The sequence below is a fragment of the Chelonoidis abingdonii genome, chromosome 1, assembly GCF_003597395.2.
Source record: "Chelonoidis abingdonii isolate Lonesome George chromosome 1, CheloAbing_2.0, whole genome shotgun sequence".
Lineage (NCBI taxonomy): Eukaryota > Metazoa > Chordata > Testudines > Testudinidae > Chelonoidis > Chelonoidis abingdonii.
In genome coordinates this window covers 14,203,477-14,218,841 of record NC_133769.1, presented here as the reverse complement: position 1 = coordinate 14,218,841, position 15,365 = coordinate 14,203,477, and the positions used below count along the sequence as shown (strand labels likewise).

The 15,365-nt window shown below is 38.8% G+C and overlaps 1 protein-coding gene across 2 annotated transcripts in view; it reads right to left on the bottom strand.

The window, feature by feature from the left end:
- Window positions 1–15,365, bottom strand: part of CELF2 (CUGBP Elav-like family member 2) — a 703,635-nt gene that overhangs the window by 451,564 nt on the left and 236,706 nt on the right. Inside the window, exon 1 of one of the 2 annotated variants that reach the window (XM_075064147.1) lies at window positions 14,643–15,155. The exons of the other annotated variant lie outside the window; for it this stretch is intronic. Coding sequence (XP_074920248.1) covers window positions 14,643–14,695 — 53 coding nt within the window. The 5' untranslated portion in view covers window positions 14,696–15,155. Of the gene's footprint in view, window positions 1–14,642; window positions 15,156–15,365 lie in introns of those variants that run through there. 2 annotated transcript variants of the gene reach the window in all.

Here is a 15,365-nt window from a genome sequence, read left to right as displayed (position 1 = left end):
GAAGAAAAAAGAAAATCAATACTTTCTGAAATATTAACAGAATTGTCGAAAAGAAACAAATAGGACTTCTCCCACAGTGCATCTTCCTGGAATACTTCGGCACTTTTTTCAGGAAATGTAATTCTGTTATACAAGATTTTAGCATTTTGAAAGCTAAATAGCATTTCAAGCATTCCAAACTATCACAGACTGCACTGATTAACACAGGGTAATAAAAAGTGTTTCCTAAATATGTTTATGAATCAGATTGTTTGAAGAGTCCATAAAAATTACAGACACTTATTTCCCCCTCCCTCAAGTGCCTTGTTGCAAAGTCACTTGATTTGAAATGGTCCAGAAAAAAGTCTTGTTTTGTGTATAAATATGTACATTGATTCTGATAAAATACATGAACACTCAGTGAAAAACGATGCTGCTCTCTGTAATATTTCTTCAAAGTATAAAGGACAGGCACTAGTCTCTTGATTTGTGTGTGTCAGTATTATGGATTAAAATGTTCCCTCTGCCAGATAACCTGTTGAGTCCATGCTGCATTTCATAACAATCCCAATGAGCAGGAAACATAAGTCAAAAGCTAGTTACATCCACACCCAGCCTTCCCCCAGAACCCCAAACATTTAATCATGACCTGAAATATTAGCTTTAACCTTCTGTAAGCTGCACATGAAAACACAAATCTTACTATCACCTGTTTAAAATGTTGGCAAGATTTCCAAACAATTTTGGAGAAGACCAGGAAACTTGAGCAGGTTTGGTTTGAATGCTTTGCTCATCTGCCAACTAAAATACCACATTCATGTTAAAAGTACAAGAAAGATATATACAGAACAAGAGATTAGCCTCAATCAAAAGCCCCACAATCTAAATATCCCAGAACTAGGGTAAATTCAGTTATGGTTCCAAACATTCTGACTGACTCCTATCTCTACAGGTGAGGTCAAGGGTATGACCCCTTATGGGTTACAGTATCATCAATTCTAATTAAAAGTTAAAGGTAGTTAAGGACAGGCAGCACTAGAGGTGAACAAGTAACTGATTTTTCTTTTTGCTGGGAATTCGGGGAAACAAAATAAAGACAAAAATTTGGTTCAGGTCCATTCACCTCCTCACCCCCATCCCCACCCTCCTCACTTTATGAATGGTACCCACGAACTCATGTGAATCTAGCAAGAAAAAAGTGGTTTTGGCCAAAACTATTGGACACATCTGTGTCGAACTCATGACTAGTTTTGAGTCGAGTTGGCATGTTGTAGGATGTGTTCAGGACCAGACTGAGCCTTAATCCCCGAGATCCAAAAACCCTGCAATTTTGGGCAGTTCTCATCCAAAGCATGAGAGTCATGTTTGGCTCATTATGTAGATTAAGGACCTGATTGTCATGAGTCCAGATAGTAGGAGATAATGGGTGTGTAGCACTTTTGAACGTATGGCCATTCCATTCAGTTGCCTCATGGAAGCTGATAGGTGTGGAGCTCATTTGAAAACTTGGCCCTGAAAATTATAATTTTTGTACTTGTGTTTTAAAAACCAAACAAAAAAAACACTACTGTTGCACAGCACTGTCTCCAGGACAAACAAAACCAAACAGAAAGGACTCCACCCAGCATTCTGTGATTACACAAGCCTTGGCTTGGTTTAGAGTCAAGAAACAAAAGCACAAATACAGTGTCTCAGAGTACAGTCATGAGGATAAGAATAGTGGATAGTTAATTGTTCACAAAAGAGCTATTCAAAAACAATAAATCTTTGAATTCATTCTCTTTAACTGTGCTTTTATATTTATTGCCAGCACAAGTCATATTTTTTTTTTTTTTTTAAGATGACCTTCATTCTTTCCTAAGCACATTTGCAGCTCATCAATCAACACAGCTTAAACATCTCTGACATCTTTTGCTGAAGTTAGGTAGCGATTCTTGGTTCATGTCTCCTGCATGCACCTCAAAATTCTTTACTATGAAACTTAGGGTCAACAACAAGGCAGATGCTTCCATTCAGATTTAAGAAATGTTGTTACTTTGGATCATAAGTGATTATCATGTAGAGGGAAAAATAAAAATACCACAACGGAAGTAATGTAAATTGGAAGTTTCTGAGACTCAGTTCAGATAGTTGTCCTCTCCAAACTTAATGGGGCTGGAAATCTTGTGTGAAGTGGGTCTCTTGCAAGATTATATTATTTCCTATTTCTAACTCAACCTGAAATGCTACATTAACAGTCCAGAACTGACAACTTCTAATGTTCAAAAATGATGAGTCAGGCAGCAAAAATCATGAGACATTAAAATTTTGGGTTCTTTGTATTTGCCTACTAATTGGGGGCCTTCAGCGTGTACTTGAGTCACATTTTCAAACTTCTCTCTGCACCCACAATGCCTAAAACGTTACTAAACAAGAAAAATTCCAGCATAGTCACTTTGTCTCCAGTATCTGAGGCTGTAACCACAACGTCAACTCTCGAAAGAATAAAATCATGAGACTTGCCAACACTGCACAGTATATTTGGATCTTCCTCTTCCAGCTAGAAAGAGGAAGTGGGGGGGGGAACCCCACATAACTTAAAATGAAATTCTCCAAACATCATAAAAAAAGTTCAGACTCACTTCCAGATGGAGGCTGGTGGAGGTTTGGAGTCTGTTCTATTTTATTTGAGCTGGTTTGTCCACCTCCAACGTTTGTAGAAGTGAGACATGGTTTCCAGATCTAGATCTAGAAGAGACTTTCTTCAAACTTCAGGGCTGTTCAGAGATAGGGGTTTTATTCCATTTAGCATAGGAATGGGAGCTAGTTATAAAGCTGCTATCCAGACTTTGATCCTAATGTATCCAAACTCACTGAAGTTCAGACGTGTGTATTTAGGCTTATCTAGAAACCTGAGAAAGTCAGTATGGCTGCATTATGCCTTTCTAATGTGCAGAGAGGTGGGGAAAGAATCACATGAAAAGGAAAATAACTTGGTATTTTCAAAAGAAAATGCTCCTTGTAAGAAATTCTGCCTGGATATATGGGTCTTTCAGGGACTGCCTCAAACTAGAACAAACAGGAACCAAACCTGGGCCAAGAACAGACATTTCAAGGTAATCTGTGCACGCATTGCAGTTTTTAACATATATTTTCAACACCCACACCCAAGGGGAAAGTTGGGTCTTATGGTTTGGGAAAGTTTGTGCTGCAACCATGGAAAAGGTTGTGTGATCTTGAAAGCTCCAATACCCAACCTCAAGGCTATGCTGTGAAATTATCTATGACCAGCACTGCATCAAACTCCCAGAAATGAAATAAAATTCTGCTTATGAACAACTTTGTTGTAATATATCAACCACGTGCAAGCTGTTAGTATGGCTAGCTGCCACCCAATCAAGGTTAAAAATGAACAGCCTTGCAGCTGAAATATAACTAATGCTACATTATTCTACCAGATTTTGTTAGGTTGGCAAATTTGCAACACTGAGATTCATGCAGTGTCATCATAAAGTGCAGCAGTAATATTTTCTTTTATGTAGATTAACAAAGAAAAAAGTTTCAGCAATGTAAATATCCCCACAACAAGGGACAAATTCCTAAATGTTAAAAAAAGTGTTATTTACCTACCTGACAGCAATTATAGTTCAAAGAAAATTGAAGTTAAAATGGCTACAGGGAATGAGGCTTTAATGCAACTTAAAATTAATCTGTGGAACTCACTGCCACAGGATATGTTGAGATTACTTTAAAAACAGAAATTTATTTACTAGGAACGTCATCTTCAGTAACACAAGGTAAGGCAAATGTTGTCAGTGCTCTCCGTCTTCATAGCATAAACTGATCACAGGCTGGCATCAAGAAGAAATTTCCCCTCATATTGTACAATTATGTTAAACCATACAAACTTAAGTCCCATCATAGGAATTGCCATATATGACCAGACCAAATGATTGATCTAATCTGATATTCCAGTATCTAACACATACCAGGAAAGTGTTATAATGGACAAGTTGTGGGCAACCTATCAAAGATGGGAAGTTTCTTCCTAACCTCAAAAAGATAGTGGCTGGTTAAAGCAATGAGGGCTTATTTCACTTCCAATTATCTTTTATCCTGTCTAGTGTAACTGTGGATGTTTTCATTATCCATATAAATCTTTTCTTAAAAATCCTTAGTATCAATGGTATCTACTGCCACTGTATTCCATGGACTAAGTGACTTGAGAGTATAAACAGTATTTTCTTTATCAGTTTTAAATCTGTTGGTAATAATACAAGGACAGGAAGATAAACAAGTGTGAACAGTACAGTGTCCATTATTTTATGTCCTTTACCCTTTAAGCTAAACTGTCCTAATGTTTCACTGTCTCCTCATATGGAAGTCTTTCCATGCTTCTAATCAACCAACCATCCATCTTTGGAAGCTTTCTGTTAAAAGTCTCTCTATCATCTTCCTGAAGGCATTCAGATTTGGCCTGTGCCAGAGACAGAATGCCACACTCCCATATATGGAAAATTGGTTTGTTACAGTACAGCCGCTCTTACATTTTTAGGATTTACTAAGCAGCCAGACAGACAGACTTTAACCACCAAACTTCCTCGCTTGATTTTGACTAAAATGTGCCTTTAGCAGTCTAAGCTTCTAGCCTCCAGAGAATCTTTAAAAATACCCCACCCCCACAATACCCTATTGCTGAACTAGTTCTACTTCCTCTTCCCACTTTCACTGTATAGGGTAGATACGTGCAAACATCCTGTGGGGCCTGACTGTGGCTGCAGAAGGCAGGAACAGATACAAAACAAAATATGGAGAACTAGTCCTTTCCTTCCTCCAGTTTGTCATGTGTTTTAATTATGCTCAGATCCAAACTCCAACATCATCTCACGTCCAAATCAGACTGATTCTGTACATGGCTCATTTTAATCAACAAAGCTTAATCTTTCCTGTTGCTATACTCTTTATTCTCATAATATCTGCTTAACTTAATCAATAACCTGAAGCTCAAATAGACTAGACCCAAACTTGTAATATGTAGTCACCTGCAGAGTTTAATAGGAAAACAAAGCAGTGAATTAGTCCAAACAGGATTTGTCTGAGTACTTTGTATAGGTTTTTCTGTACAATACTTTTTTTTCTGTTCACTATCACTGTACATGGGCACGTCACTGGTTAACTGTCAGTTTACTCAAGCCCCTCCTTTGGAGACTCATTTCTTCCACAATGCTTGCAAGTAAAGATGTGTAATTATAACACAATTCCAAACTAATATCGCTGCTATGATGGCATGTGTCTAAACTAAGTATCCGAGGAGTAGCCGTGTTTGTTGCTTTTTACAGATCCAGACTAAGAGTCCTGTGGCACCTTACAGACTAACAGATGTATTGGAGCATGAGCTTTCATGGAGGTAATAAACATCACATCAACAAATTATATTGTAAACTCTTCCACACGGTGTCCCTTTCTTTGTTTGTTCTGTAAAATGTCTAGCACAGGTTCAGCGCTATAAAATAATACAGTGATTGTGCTTCTGTGCATTTTCCAGAATTTCTTCCTCAGCGATACAATGCGCACACAAGAGAAAGAAAGAATCGCAGCCCTCACCACCACTATTGAAGTAAAAGGAGTGGAATAATTAAATATATTGTTTTCAAAACCCTTTTTACCCTAGAAACATTTTGATTGCTATCACTAGGCAAGATTACTGTTGCTGAGAATATTTTTGGGGGTATGTAGAACTGTTAGAAGTCAAAGTAACCATCTTGCTTTTCTTGTATAAGATTGCATCCAATTAATTCTTCTGATCAAAATATAGATCAAGAAAAGTCCCAAAGATCTCCAGGTAAAGCAGTGGTCTACCTGACATTAAGGCATTGTGCAACAATCCTCTAGAAGCAGCAAAGAGTCCTGTGGCACCTTATAGACTAAGATGTATTGGAGCACGAGTTTTCGTGGGTGAATACTCAATTTGTCAGATGCATAACACGGCTACCCCTCTGATACTTAACCCTCTAGAGTCTCGTTTGTTTTAACTGCTCACAGAGTCTAAACTCTCATTAGCAAGAGGTTTTATGGATCAAGGAGGCTAGTGGAACAGCTCACTGCCTACACATGTAGTTTCAATTCTCACTGTACGGGTGTGGGATCAGAGTTCTGAGTTACTGGAGTCCCAGAGCTGTGTGTGGGAACACGGTTACTACAGGTTAAACTAAACTAATGTACTCTTTTTGTGCAGGGGAAAAAAATAGTGGTTGCAAAATCATGACAATCATCACTAAAATGGGTGTAAAACACTTTAAAAAATATTTCACACTATGAAAATCTCACGTCAAGGACTTCGAATTCTGTTTCTCCAGTTTCCAATATTTGAAGTTATATGCAGTTTATGTAGCTACCATCCCAGTCTAACAAGCCTGGGATGGTAAGTGGATTATGCTGATTTTGTGAGTCTATTTGAAAGATGACCCAGAGAGCACAAGCAGAAGACAGGTTCATCTATTTTTACCCCAGTTTTTCAATAAGAAAAACTATTTAACTAATGAATTAAAGCTTAATGTAGATTTATCTCCAGGAGAGTTTTGGAGTCCAGATTGCAGAGGAGATGCAGCATAAAACTGGACATCAACAGGTTTGAAATAGTTGATGTAATAAGTGCTCTGGCTACAGTTTCTTCCACTCTTAGATACAGAAACTTCCTGTATTAAAAGAAAGATACACAGTTCTTTTTAAAAACAGATTCTCTCAGGTGGTGTAGCAAGTCAACATAGCTTCACTGATGTCATTGGAACTTTGCCAGTTTACACCAGCTGAGCATCTAAGCCCAGCAAAGCTTTCACTGAAAAATTCCCATGGACTTCAACAGGACCTCAATGTGCATGAACATGGTGGGATCAGCACCCAATGCCACCCCTCTGCACAGTGCAAGCCTTGTGCCCCTTCCTTTCTTCCCTTTTCCACTCAAATAAGTTCCTCCCTGGCTTCTGACACTCCTCAGGTCCATACGAACCCTTTGATTTTAAAGATCATTTGGAGTGTTCAGCCAAGTTCTGACCGTAATTGCCAAAATTATAAACTGGTGCCGGGGACAATTTTCTATATTGAAGCCCCAGGGGCTGCTGGACCTCTAGTAACGAACAGTGCCGGTTTTTGGCACATGCTCTCAAAGCCTGCAGGACTGGTTTCAAAAACGAAGGCTGTCCTCTAGGGCACTAAACAGGGACCATTAGCAAATATGCCTGACACCTCTACTTCCAGTGCAATCCAGAGCCAATTAAATCTCAAAATGCACAATAAAGTTAACTTATGTAGCACTTCTCCTCCTAAAGGTGCTACCAACCAAAATACAAACTATGTTAATCCATCAATGACATGCAACCCCTGCTGGGTGAAATGTAGCAACTGTTTGCTTGCTTAGGGCAATAGAGCACAAGAGTCTGGAACAGGAAATGATGTTAAAATTTACAGGGGAATTTAGGTACAGGTGGTAGAATGTGATCACCCAGATTGGACTTCATCCAGGATTCATCCTCCTCTTGCAATATAAATGCCATGGGAAGTTGATTGCTGGGGTGCCATGTAAAGTTGTGTTGTCTGTGCAAGTTTAAACCTGTTGTGTGTGCACAGAGACCACGAATCCATGTGCATTAGCTGCAAACTAGAGAATGACCTTCCACCCAACTGTTACTCACTTAGAAATAAAAGTTCCTCTCTAGAGCCTGTAAGACTGAGAACTCTCCTAATTTAACTTAAAATATACAGAAAGGCTGATAAAAAGTTAAAAGCATTTTCTTCCTAAGAATGTATATGAAAACCACAACAATTCAAGATCAAATTTAGAGTTTTGATTGAAACTAAATCTTTCGTTCAAAACTATTTACACCAATATGCCATCTTACCAGTTAAACAGGTGACCTGGAGAGGGGGATCTTTCAGATCTCAAAAAGTGTGACTGAGATGGTAACATTAAGTCATGAGAATTCTGTCCTCTACTGAAGGTCAAAAGCATGCCAGGCAGTGATGTACTATCAATGTTTTATAAAAGGGGACTTGTCAGTCCACCCGTCCCTCCCCCTGCCTTTATTCTATGACCCAATGTGCTGGCGTGAATGTGCTTGTACAGAAGAGGCAGAAGAACTGTGGAATCCATTCACTTGGTTTTCCCACTCATAACAAAAGATGCTTTGTCACAGCCAAAGGAAACAGCACTTAATAGTTATATTAAGTACAATTCACAGGAAACATTTTGTTCCTGGAAAATACAGTGCATACTGATAGTCTAGCAGAGTGTTCAGCTGGGGGAGTTTGAAATGAAGGTTGGAAGGAATTAAGAACTTGTAGGGTGCTTAGGGGTTACACTGCACATGGAAATATTTTTTTTTAAACACCTGATACTTGCGGTATTTTTAGGTGTCCCAGAGGTAATGATAGCATGAACTCTATTGGGAGCTAAGATCCAATTTCCCTTTCAAATTGTTGGTGCAATCTTAATAACTGGCCATTAAATAAAAGAAATGGGTTATTCTCTATGTAAACGTGGATAAACTCAGACGCACTTAGACAGTAAGGGTCTAATCCTGCTCCCATTGGAATTAATGGCAAAACTCTCATTAACTTTAGGGCTTGATCCTGCTCCATTAAATGGTGTTTCTTTTCCAACATATGTAGAGCTGAAGCAAAGGATTACTGCTCCATAGCTGGAGACGGTAACAGACTCACATTCTCTATGGATCAGGCAAAGAGAGGGAGAGGTAAATACCCTGACCAGCGGATTACAGTACCAATGATTTGGGAGGGTATAAAAGGGGGTATGCATATCAAGTTCATGGATGACAAAGCAAGGAGAGATCTCACAAAAGATAGGATTAAAATGCAATCCAGAGGAAAAATGGGCTGGAGTTTAGAAAATGTGGAATAAGAAGTATAAGCATAGAGAGATACATATAGGAAGGAATAATTCAAACACACATAGAATCAGGGAATAACAACTAGGCAGAGTAGGATGGCTACGCAATAAAGAAGGAAATTAGGTTACACAGCAGCTGATAAAGTGTAAGAGTTAAGAATGTAACTGAGGTTGCAAAAATGTTATACTGAGTTGTATGAAACAGGAGGATTATAGGAAAAACAAGCAAGGCAATTCACCATTGGTTAAGCCACAATTGCAGCGTTCAGTTCCAGGCATGGCACTTTAGAACAGAAGGTTCTATGGACCTCAAATTACAGAGTTCAACCAACCAAAATGGTAGGAAACTCCAAGAATGTCCAGTTTAAAGACAAGACATTGGAATAAGAAAAAAGATGTTATAAATGAGCCAGAGATGACTTGTCCTCACTAGGGCTACATTTTGATCCCATTGAAATTAAATTGATTATTTGTATTATGGTAGCACATAGAGGCCGCAAACCAAGACTTGGTCCCCATTGTGCGAGGTGGTGTACAAACTCCGGGAGACAGCTGCGCTGAAGAGCTTACAAGCTAAAACATTGGGTTTCAACTGTTTTTTCATTTGTGAACTCATAAAAAAATTTCAAATGGAGGTGCAGACCCCTTTGGAAATCTTACACCTACTCTGCAGCCCCCCCAGGTTGAAAACCACTGATTTAAATACACAAGACAGGCTATCATCATCCCTGTTTTAACCGATGAGAAACCGAGACACAGAGAGATTAAGTGACTTAACTGAAGTCACACACAAAGTCTGTGGCAAGCTGCAAATTGAAATCATCTCTTCCCGAGTCCCAATCTAGTGCCTAAACTACAAGACGATCCTTCCCTTCTACAGTAAAACTCCTAAGGACTTCAGGGGGACCAGGTGCCAGCCTATTAGTAAGTGCAGAACCAGACTATGCTTAAACTGCAGTAGTAAAGTTTAATTTCAGGTTTAAAAACAATTTTACAACAACATTTGGGCAGTGGAACATACTGCTGACAAACATGGTGGAACTGCCTTCGATGGGAGCTCATGTTATTAACTGGAGTCACGTGGCTAAATCCCCAACACAGCATTTAGCGAATTTAGTGACTCGTGTCCAAGTGAGCACAGCACACAGTGAGTTTGTTAGCTCACTAACTAACTAAAATAAAAGGAAGATTTCGTATAAGGCTGTGGAAATGGTGGAAGCCCCATTTAAAGATAGACTGAGTATGCTGAAAAAAAAAAAAATGTATGGACCAATCCTGCACTGACAGAGAAATGGACTAGTTGACTTAATCGGTTTAATCTGTCTCTAACACCTACGTGGATCTATTTGCTAGTGCACCATTTTGCACTTAATATTCTTTGAAATACTCTATTCTGTCTTTACTTCTACCTGGAACCCAAACATGGAAACACTAACTCAAACTGCCCTGCCAGTATTTTCTGCTGTGAATTTAGGGCACATTTGGAGAAATGTATGGAGAAAGGTATGTGAAATGACTACAGACCCCACCTTTTCCCACTAAATGAATGAAGGAAACATATTTCCACATAGCAAGGTGCTTAGTCTTTACCCTATATGCATATACTATCCATTTTAATTGGCTTGAGCCGGTTCTGTGTTGTATTGTTGAAAAAGGAGCCCCTAGATTTGAACCCGACCCTGGTTGCTTGCTGCCAGCTCCACCTGGCAAAATGGTTATAGAGAAGAAACCCAGTTGTATTTTGCTAATCCTACTTTTTTTAAAATGAAACTTCAGAGAACTCTTGTGCATAAATGCCAACTTCCTCCCAGCATCAATCATTTGTGTAACCAACTCTGACCTTCACAGGCCTCCCTTGACTTTAGTGTATTATATGATCTGTATTTTTGAATGAGTTAACTGGAAAGCAATTTCCTCAATGTGTTTTCAGTCAACATCAAATGTACACATCTTCTCCTCACATATTTATTTTTTGCCTAACAAACATATTGTGGCTATTAAAAGGGAAATTGGATTCTCTATTAACGTCCAAATTCCATTATCTGTATTTCAGAGTAGTGACAGAATCCAGGATTGTGTTTCACAGTCAGGCCTCTTTTAAGGGGGTTGGAAGAGGTTCCCCAAGGCCTCAGAGTAAAATTCTTTTCCAAAAGCTGTTACATGTTGGGTGACCATATAGTAATGAAATGGTCTATCTACATCCTGGATAGGGTACAGCAGCCCAGGCCACCATGCTCATTAGTACCAGTGAGATACAGTGGTAGAAGTAAAATAATCAGTAGCTACCATCCATTTCCCCATTAATCAAAGCTATCTCTCTTTATTACTCATTTATGTAGATGGTTTCATTCTGGCAGATTATTAGGTAGAATACACATAAAACACAGTAATACTTTTGCTGTTTCAGTTAAATGGTAAAGAAAACAAAATCCAGGAAAAGCCCATGGTAGCAACTGAAACTGGCAACCAAACATCCCACAGTCCAACCCTCTTTTCCCATTCTATAAGCAGAAAACCATGCACCAAGCAGACCTATCTTAATACACGGGCAATCAACGTGGGAGGAAAAATACTGTAGAGAATTGTTGGTGTTACACTCACAAACAGCATGATTCCAGTCTTTTGTTTTGGTTTTCTCCTGGTCTCTCACTAGCCAAATGTAAATCTTCCTAAATTTTAAGAACTTCATCCCTGAACCCAATTTACAATGAGATTTGGACAATATGTGGAGGGAAAAGCCTTTTGGCAAAGACGGTCTTCACCACTGTTTAAATTGTGAAGGGTGGGTATCAGCTGCGGGGGGGGGGGGGGGGGGCGGGGTTTCAGTACTGCAGGAGAGATTGAAAAAAAAAAAAAACAAAAAAACTTACAAATCACATCAAAGCCTTGTCTTCACTCTGAAAACAAGTATATTCTGAACTTGAACAAACTCCTGTTAAAATCCTGCAGAATTCAAGGCAGTTTGTAGTTTTCACATGAGTCAAAGACAAAGCTCTCCTATAGATTTGAACTCAGACTGCTTACCTGTGTGAAAAGCACAAACTGCCTTGTCTTCTCTAGGATTTCACTTCAAAATAATCTAATAAATTAAGGACACCCCTCTTATTCATAGTGAAGAGGAGGCCCACAAAGTGGATCCAAACTCAATTGGTCCATGCAGAGCGGAAGACATTCAAAGGGGTACTGGTGTCTACATTGTATATAGACCGGTCCCTCTTTGAATCTCTCTACTAACTCTTTTGGCTCCACCTTGTCAAGTTGAAGCCTTGCAGAAAATTCTTGAAGGCCCTAATTCTTTCCCTTCCTTATGTCTTACTATATTGTCTCTACCGCTCTCGACCAATCCTGGCTTCATTGCCCGGTTGGTCTGCTTCTTCCATAATGGTGTGTTTTCCTGCATGCTACTAGAAGGTAATGATGAGCTGGTCTCAAGCCACTCCCTTCACCACATTTAGATCTGTCCTAAAGACTCACTTCTCTTGGTACCACAATGACTAAAAGAAATGGGCTGACATCTACTTATCTATTTCCTTTAAATATCACGAGTAAGCTTCACAGCTATATGAAAGGAGAGACTTAAATGTTGAGTGGGAAGGGCACTGAAGCTTAAGTTGGAAATTGGTATGAGGAAGATGAGAGGCTGAAATGTTAGGAGAAGGGAAAGATGGATATAGTATATTTAACTTAATCAAGTAGGACTAGCCAAGAAATAAAACATGTAACTAATAAGCTTTATCATTTTATCCCTCTAATAGTTATATAAAGTTACCTATCTGGGTCATCTTTAGTTGTGTTTTCTCTGTTTGGAAAACATTTTAGCATGCACATGCACCACAAACTAAATTATAGGTGATATCCGTGCAAGAAATTGCACAAGCATAATATAAATTAGCATGCACCTTTGACCTTCTCACCTGCCCTCTGTGCACCAGTCCATTGGCCCTGGGACTTAGTCAAACTTTCTAAAGCACTGGACAGCTTCAAACAGCCATCATTTAAACAAACAACAACAAGAACAACAATAATTTGCCAAAGAAACATTTCTTCCATTCATCAGGCATGCTTCAGGCCTAGGTCAATGGCATCCTCTCTGTGCTGAAGTCCATTGTCTCATGGCCCAGTTCAATCTAGCTTTACTAGCACAGGGATACGAAAGTAGTCCCAGTAAAATTTACTTTCTGAAACTTTCCTGAAAGAGCTTTCCTGTAATGAATGTGACATATACAGATGGTATGGTGTTATGGCTAAAATATTTTACCGGCTCTCATTTGGGATGTCGTCATGGTCATCCAAAACCCACGCCAATAAAATCTTTACGCTGCACCATAACATACTCTGAATTTATGCATACACTGTATATCCAGTATTCCTATTGCTGTAAGCAAGCACATAGCAACACTGACTTAAAACAAAACATTTTTAAAAAGGAACCGTGGCATTTTACTTAGTGGAAAAATAAGCTGAAGCTTTCCAAATACGGACAATCCCAGATGCCAGAAAAGCAAGCTTGCTGTCAATTCGGCTATGCCCTATAGCCCGAGACCCAGATGAGGACCAAAGAAACATTTCATTTTTGATCATGCACAACACCTTGCAAATATGAGAGAAAAGATTCACGGAAGCAATACATTTAAGACAGATTAGTGATGTTCTATTTTATGCTGCAGAAGATGAAATTCAAAACATGAACAAACATATCTAAGCACTTTAAAATGTATATGACAAGAAGGTAAAATAATACCTGACTGTGAAACATATCTGTGCTGTGTTTCTTTTACAAATGCGGCACACATCCAGTAGTGTTGTGTGCCACCTCTGTGTATTGGGATAGTGTATAAAAGTTAGGAAAAAAACTTGTCAGGCAGATTTAGTTTAGGCTGATATCACTAGCTATTTTCTTAAAAGGTAAGTTGCTGTAAAACTATCTTCCAAGTTTTATAATTCAATACTCTTAACGACAAGACATGCAGTTAGAATGTCAGTAAGCAGGGTGACCAGATGTCCTGATTTTATAGGGACAGTCCCGATTTTGGGGTCTTTTTCTTATATAGGCTCTTATTATCCCCCTACCACCTGTCCTGATTTTTCACATTTTCTGTCTGGTCACCTTATTAGTAAGCCTGATCAGTTAGTACCTCAGAGCTTTCAAATGAATTTTTTGCAACATCTGTATCAGCTAATAAAGAGAAGGGTCAGATACAATCTTGGTCACTTTTAGCACTAAAGTTTTCTATGTGTTTCACTATTATTTTAAAATACATTTCAAGGATAAAGCAACAATCTCTAGCAATTTTCAAATGTCAAATTTATGCTTTAGAGACTACCTAAAGATTCAACAGCCCAAAATACGTAACAACAGCACATTTCTGTTTCTTTTCCCTACAGGAATATTTATCCTTTACTGATCAGCTCTTACCCTCTCTAACTATTCAGAAGTTTCCCAAATGTTCCATGGGAAGCAACACAATGCAAACAAAGAGTTAATTCTCTTGCAATATCAACTGGTCTTAGACTTACTATTAAATTTATTTTACAGAGTAATCTCCATTTAAAAAAAAATGATCAGTACTTCCTCACTGCACTGTAACACCAAGAAGTATATTTTAAATGCTCCCTGGAGTCTCTCTAAACATCTGCTTAAAGGGTTTCGGTATCTCTAAGGGATCTAATTACTAGAAACTCCTCTGTTACTTAGCCCAGAGCTCACATTTCAATTATAACTCAAGTTCCAGTTAATTTGGGGGTGAACTACAGTACCAAAAGGAAGAAAACTTAGGCCTACCTTAAAACTTGCCAGCCTTTCAGTGGTTCCAGTTCAGAGATTATAGAAACCATTGTATTTAAATAATAATAAAAACACTGAAGAGAAGGCTAACCACAAAAAGCAGCAGAATACTCTACTCAGCGTGGGAATGAAAACAGCTCCAGCACAGCTCTTCCTACTTCTCAAGCTGATAAGCACTTGTCCCAGCTTCTCTCCACCCCCAAAATCAATCTTGTGCTATATTGCTTCACCGTCCCAGTTTCATTTCTCCACCACTACCTTTTAAAGCCCTTGTAATTTGCTCCAACTGATCAGATTTGACCTTTTTGTAGCCCACTTTATTCCAAGCACTGCTCTCAGTTAAATCTCTCTTTATTAACACCGTCCTCCTTGGCTTTCTTTTGGAACAAACACAGATCAAGCTTGAAGCCTCTAGACTTTGCCAGCAATCATTTACAGATTATTGCAAGCTGCAGTCTTCTCCTTCTGTGTATTTCTTCTGCCTCTGAGGTTTCATATTCTTCTCTGAAGATTGTTTAGGGTCTCTGCTTTCCCCCTTATTTTATGCAGTTTAGATTTTCTGACACTTTAAAGCAGGGACTTTTTAAAAGTAACTTTCTCCCTCCCCCTTCAAGCTGTTCAGAACCTTTACAAATTTGGCTTAGTTTTGTTTTCCATATCTCCAACAGATTTGTTAACTTAAGCTACAATTCAAAGCAGCCTGATTTCTTGCAAGGCTGC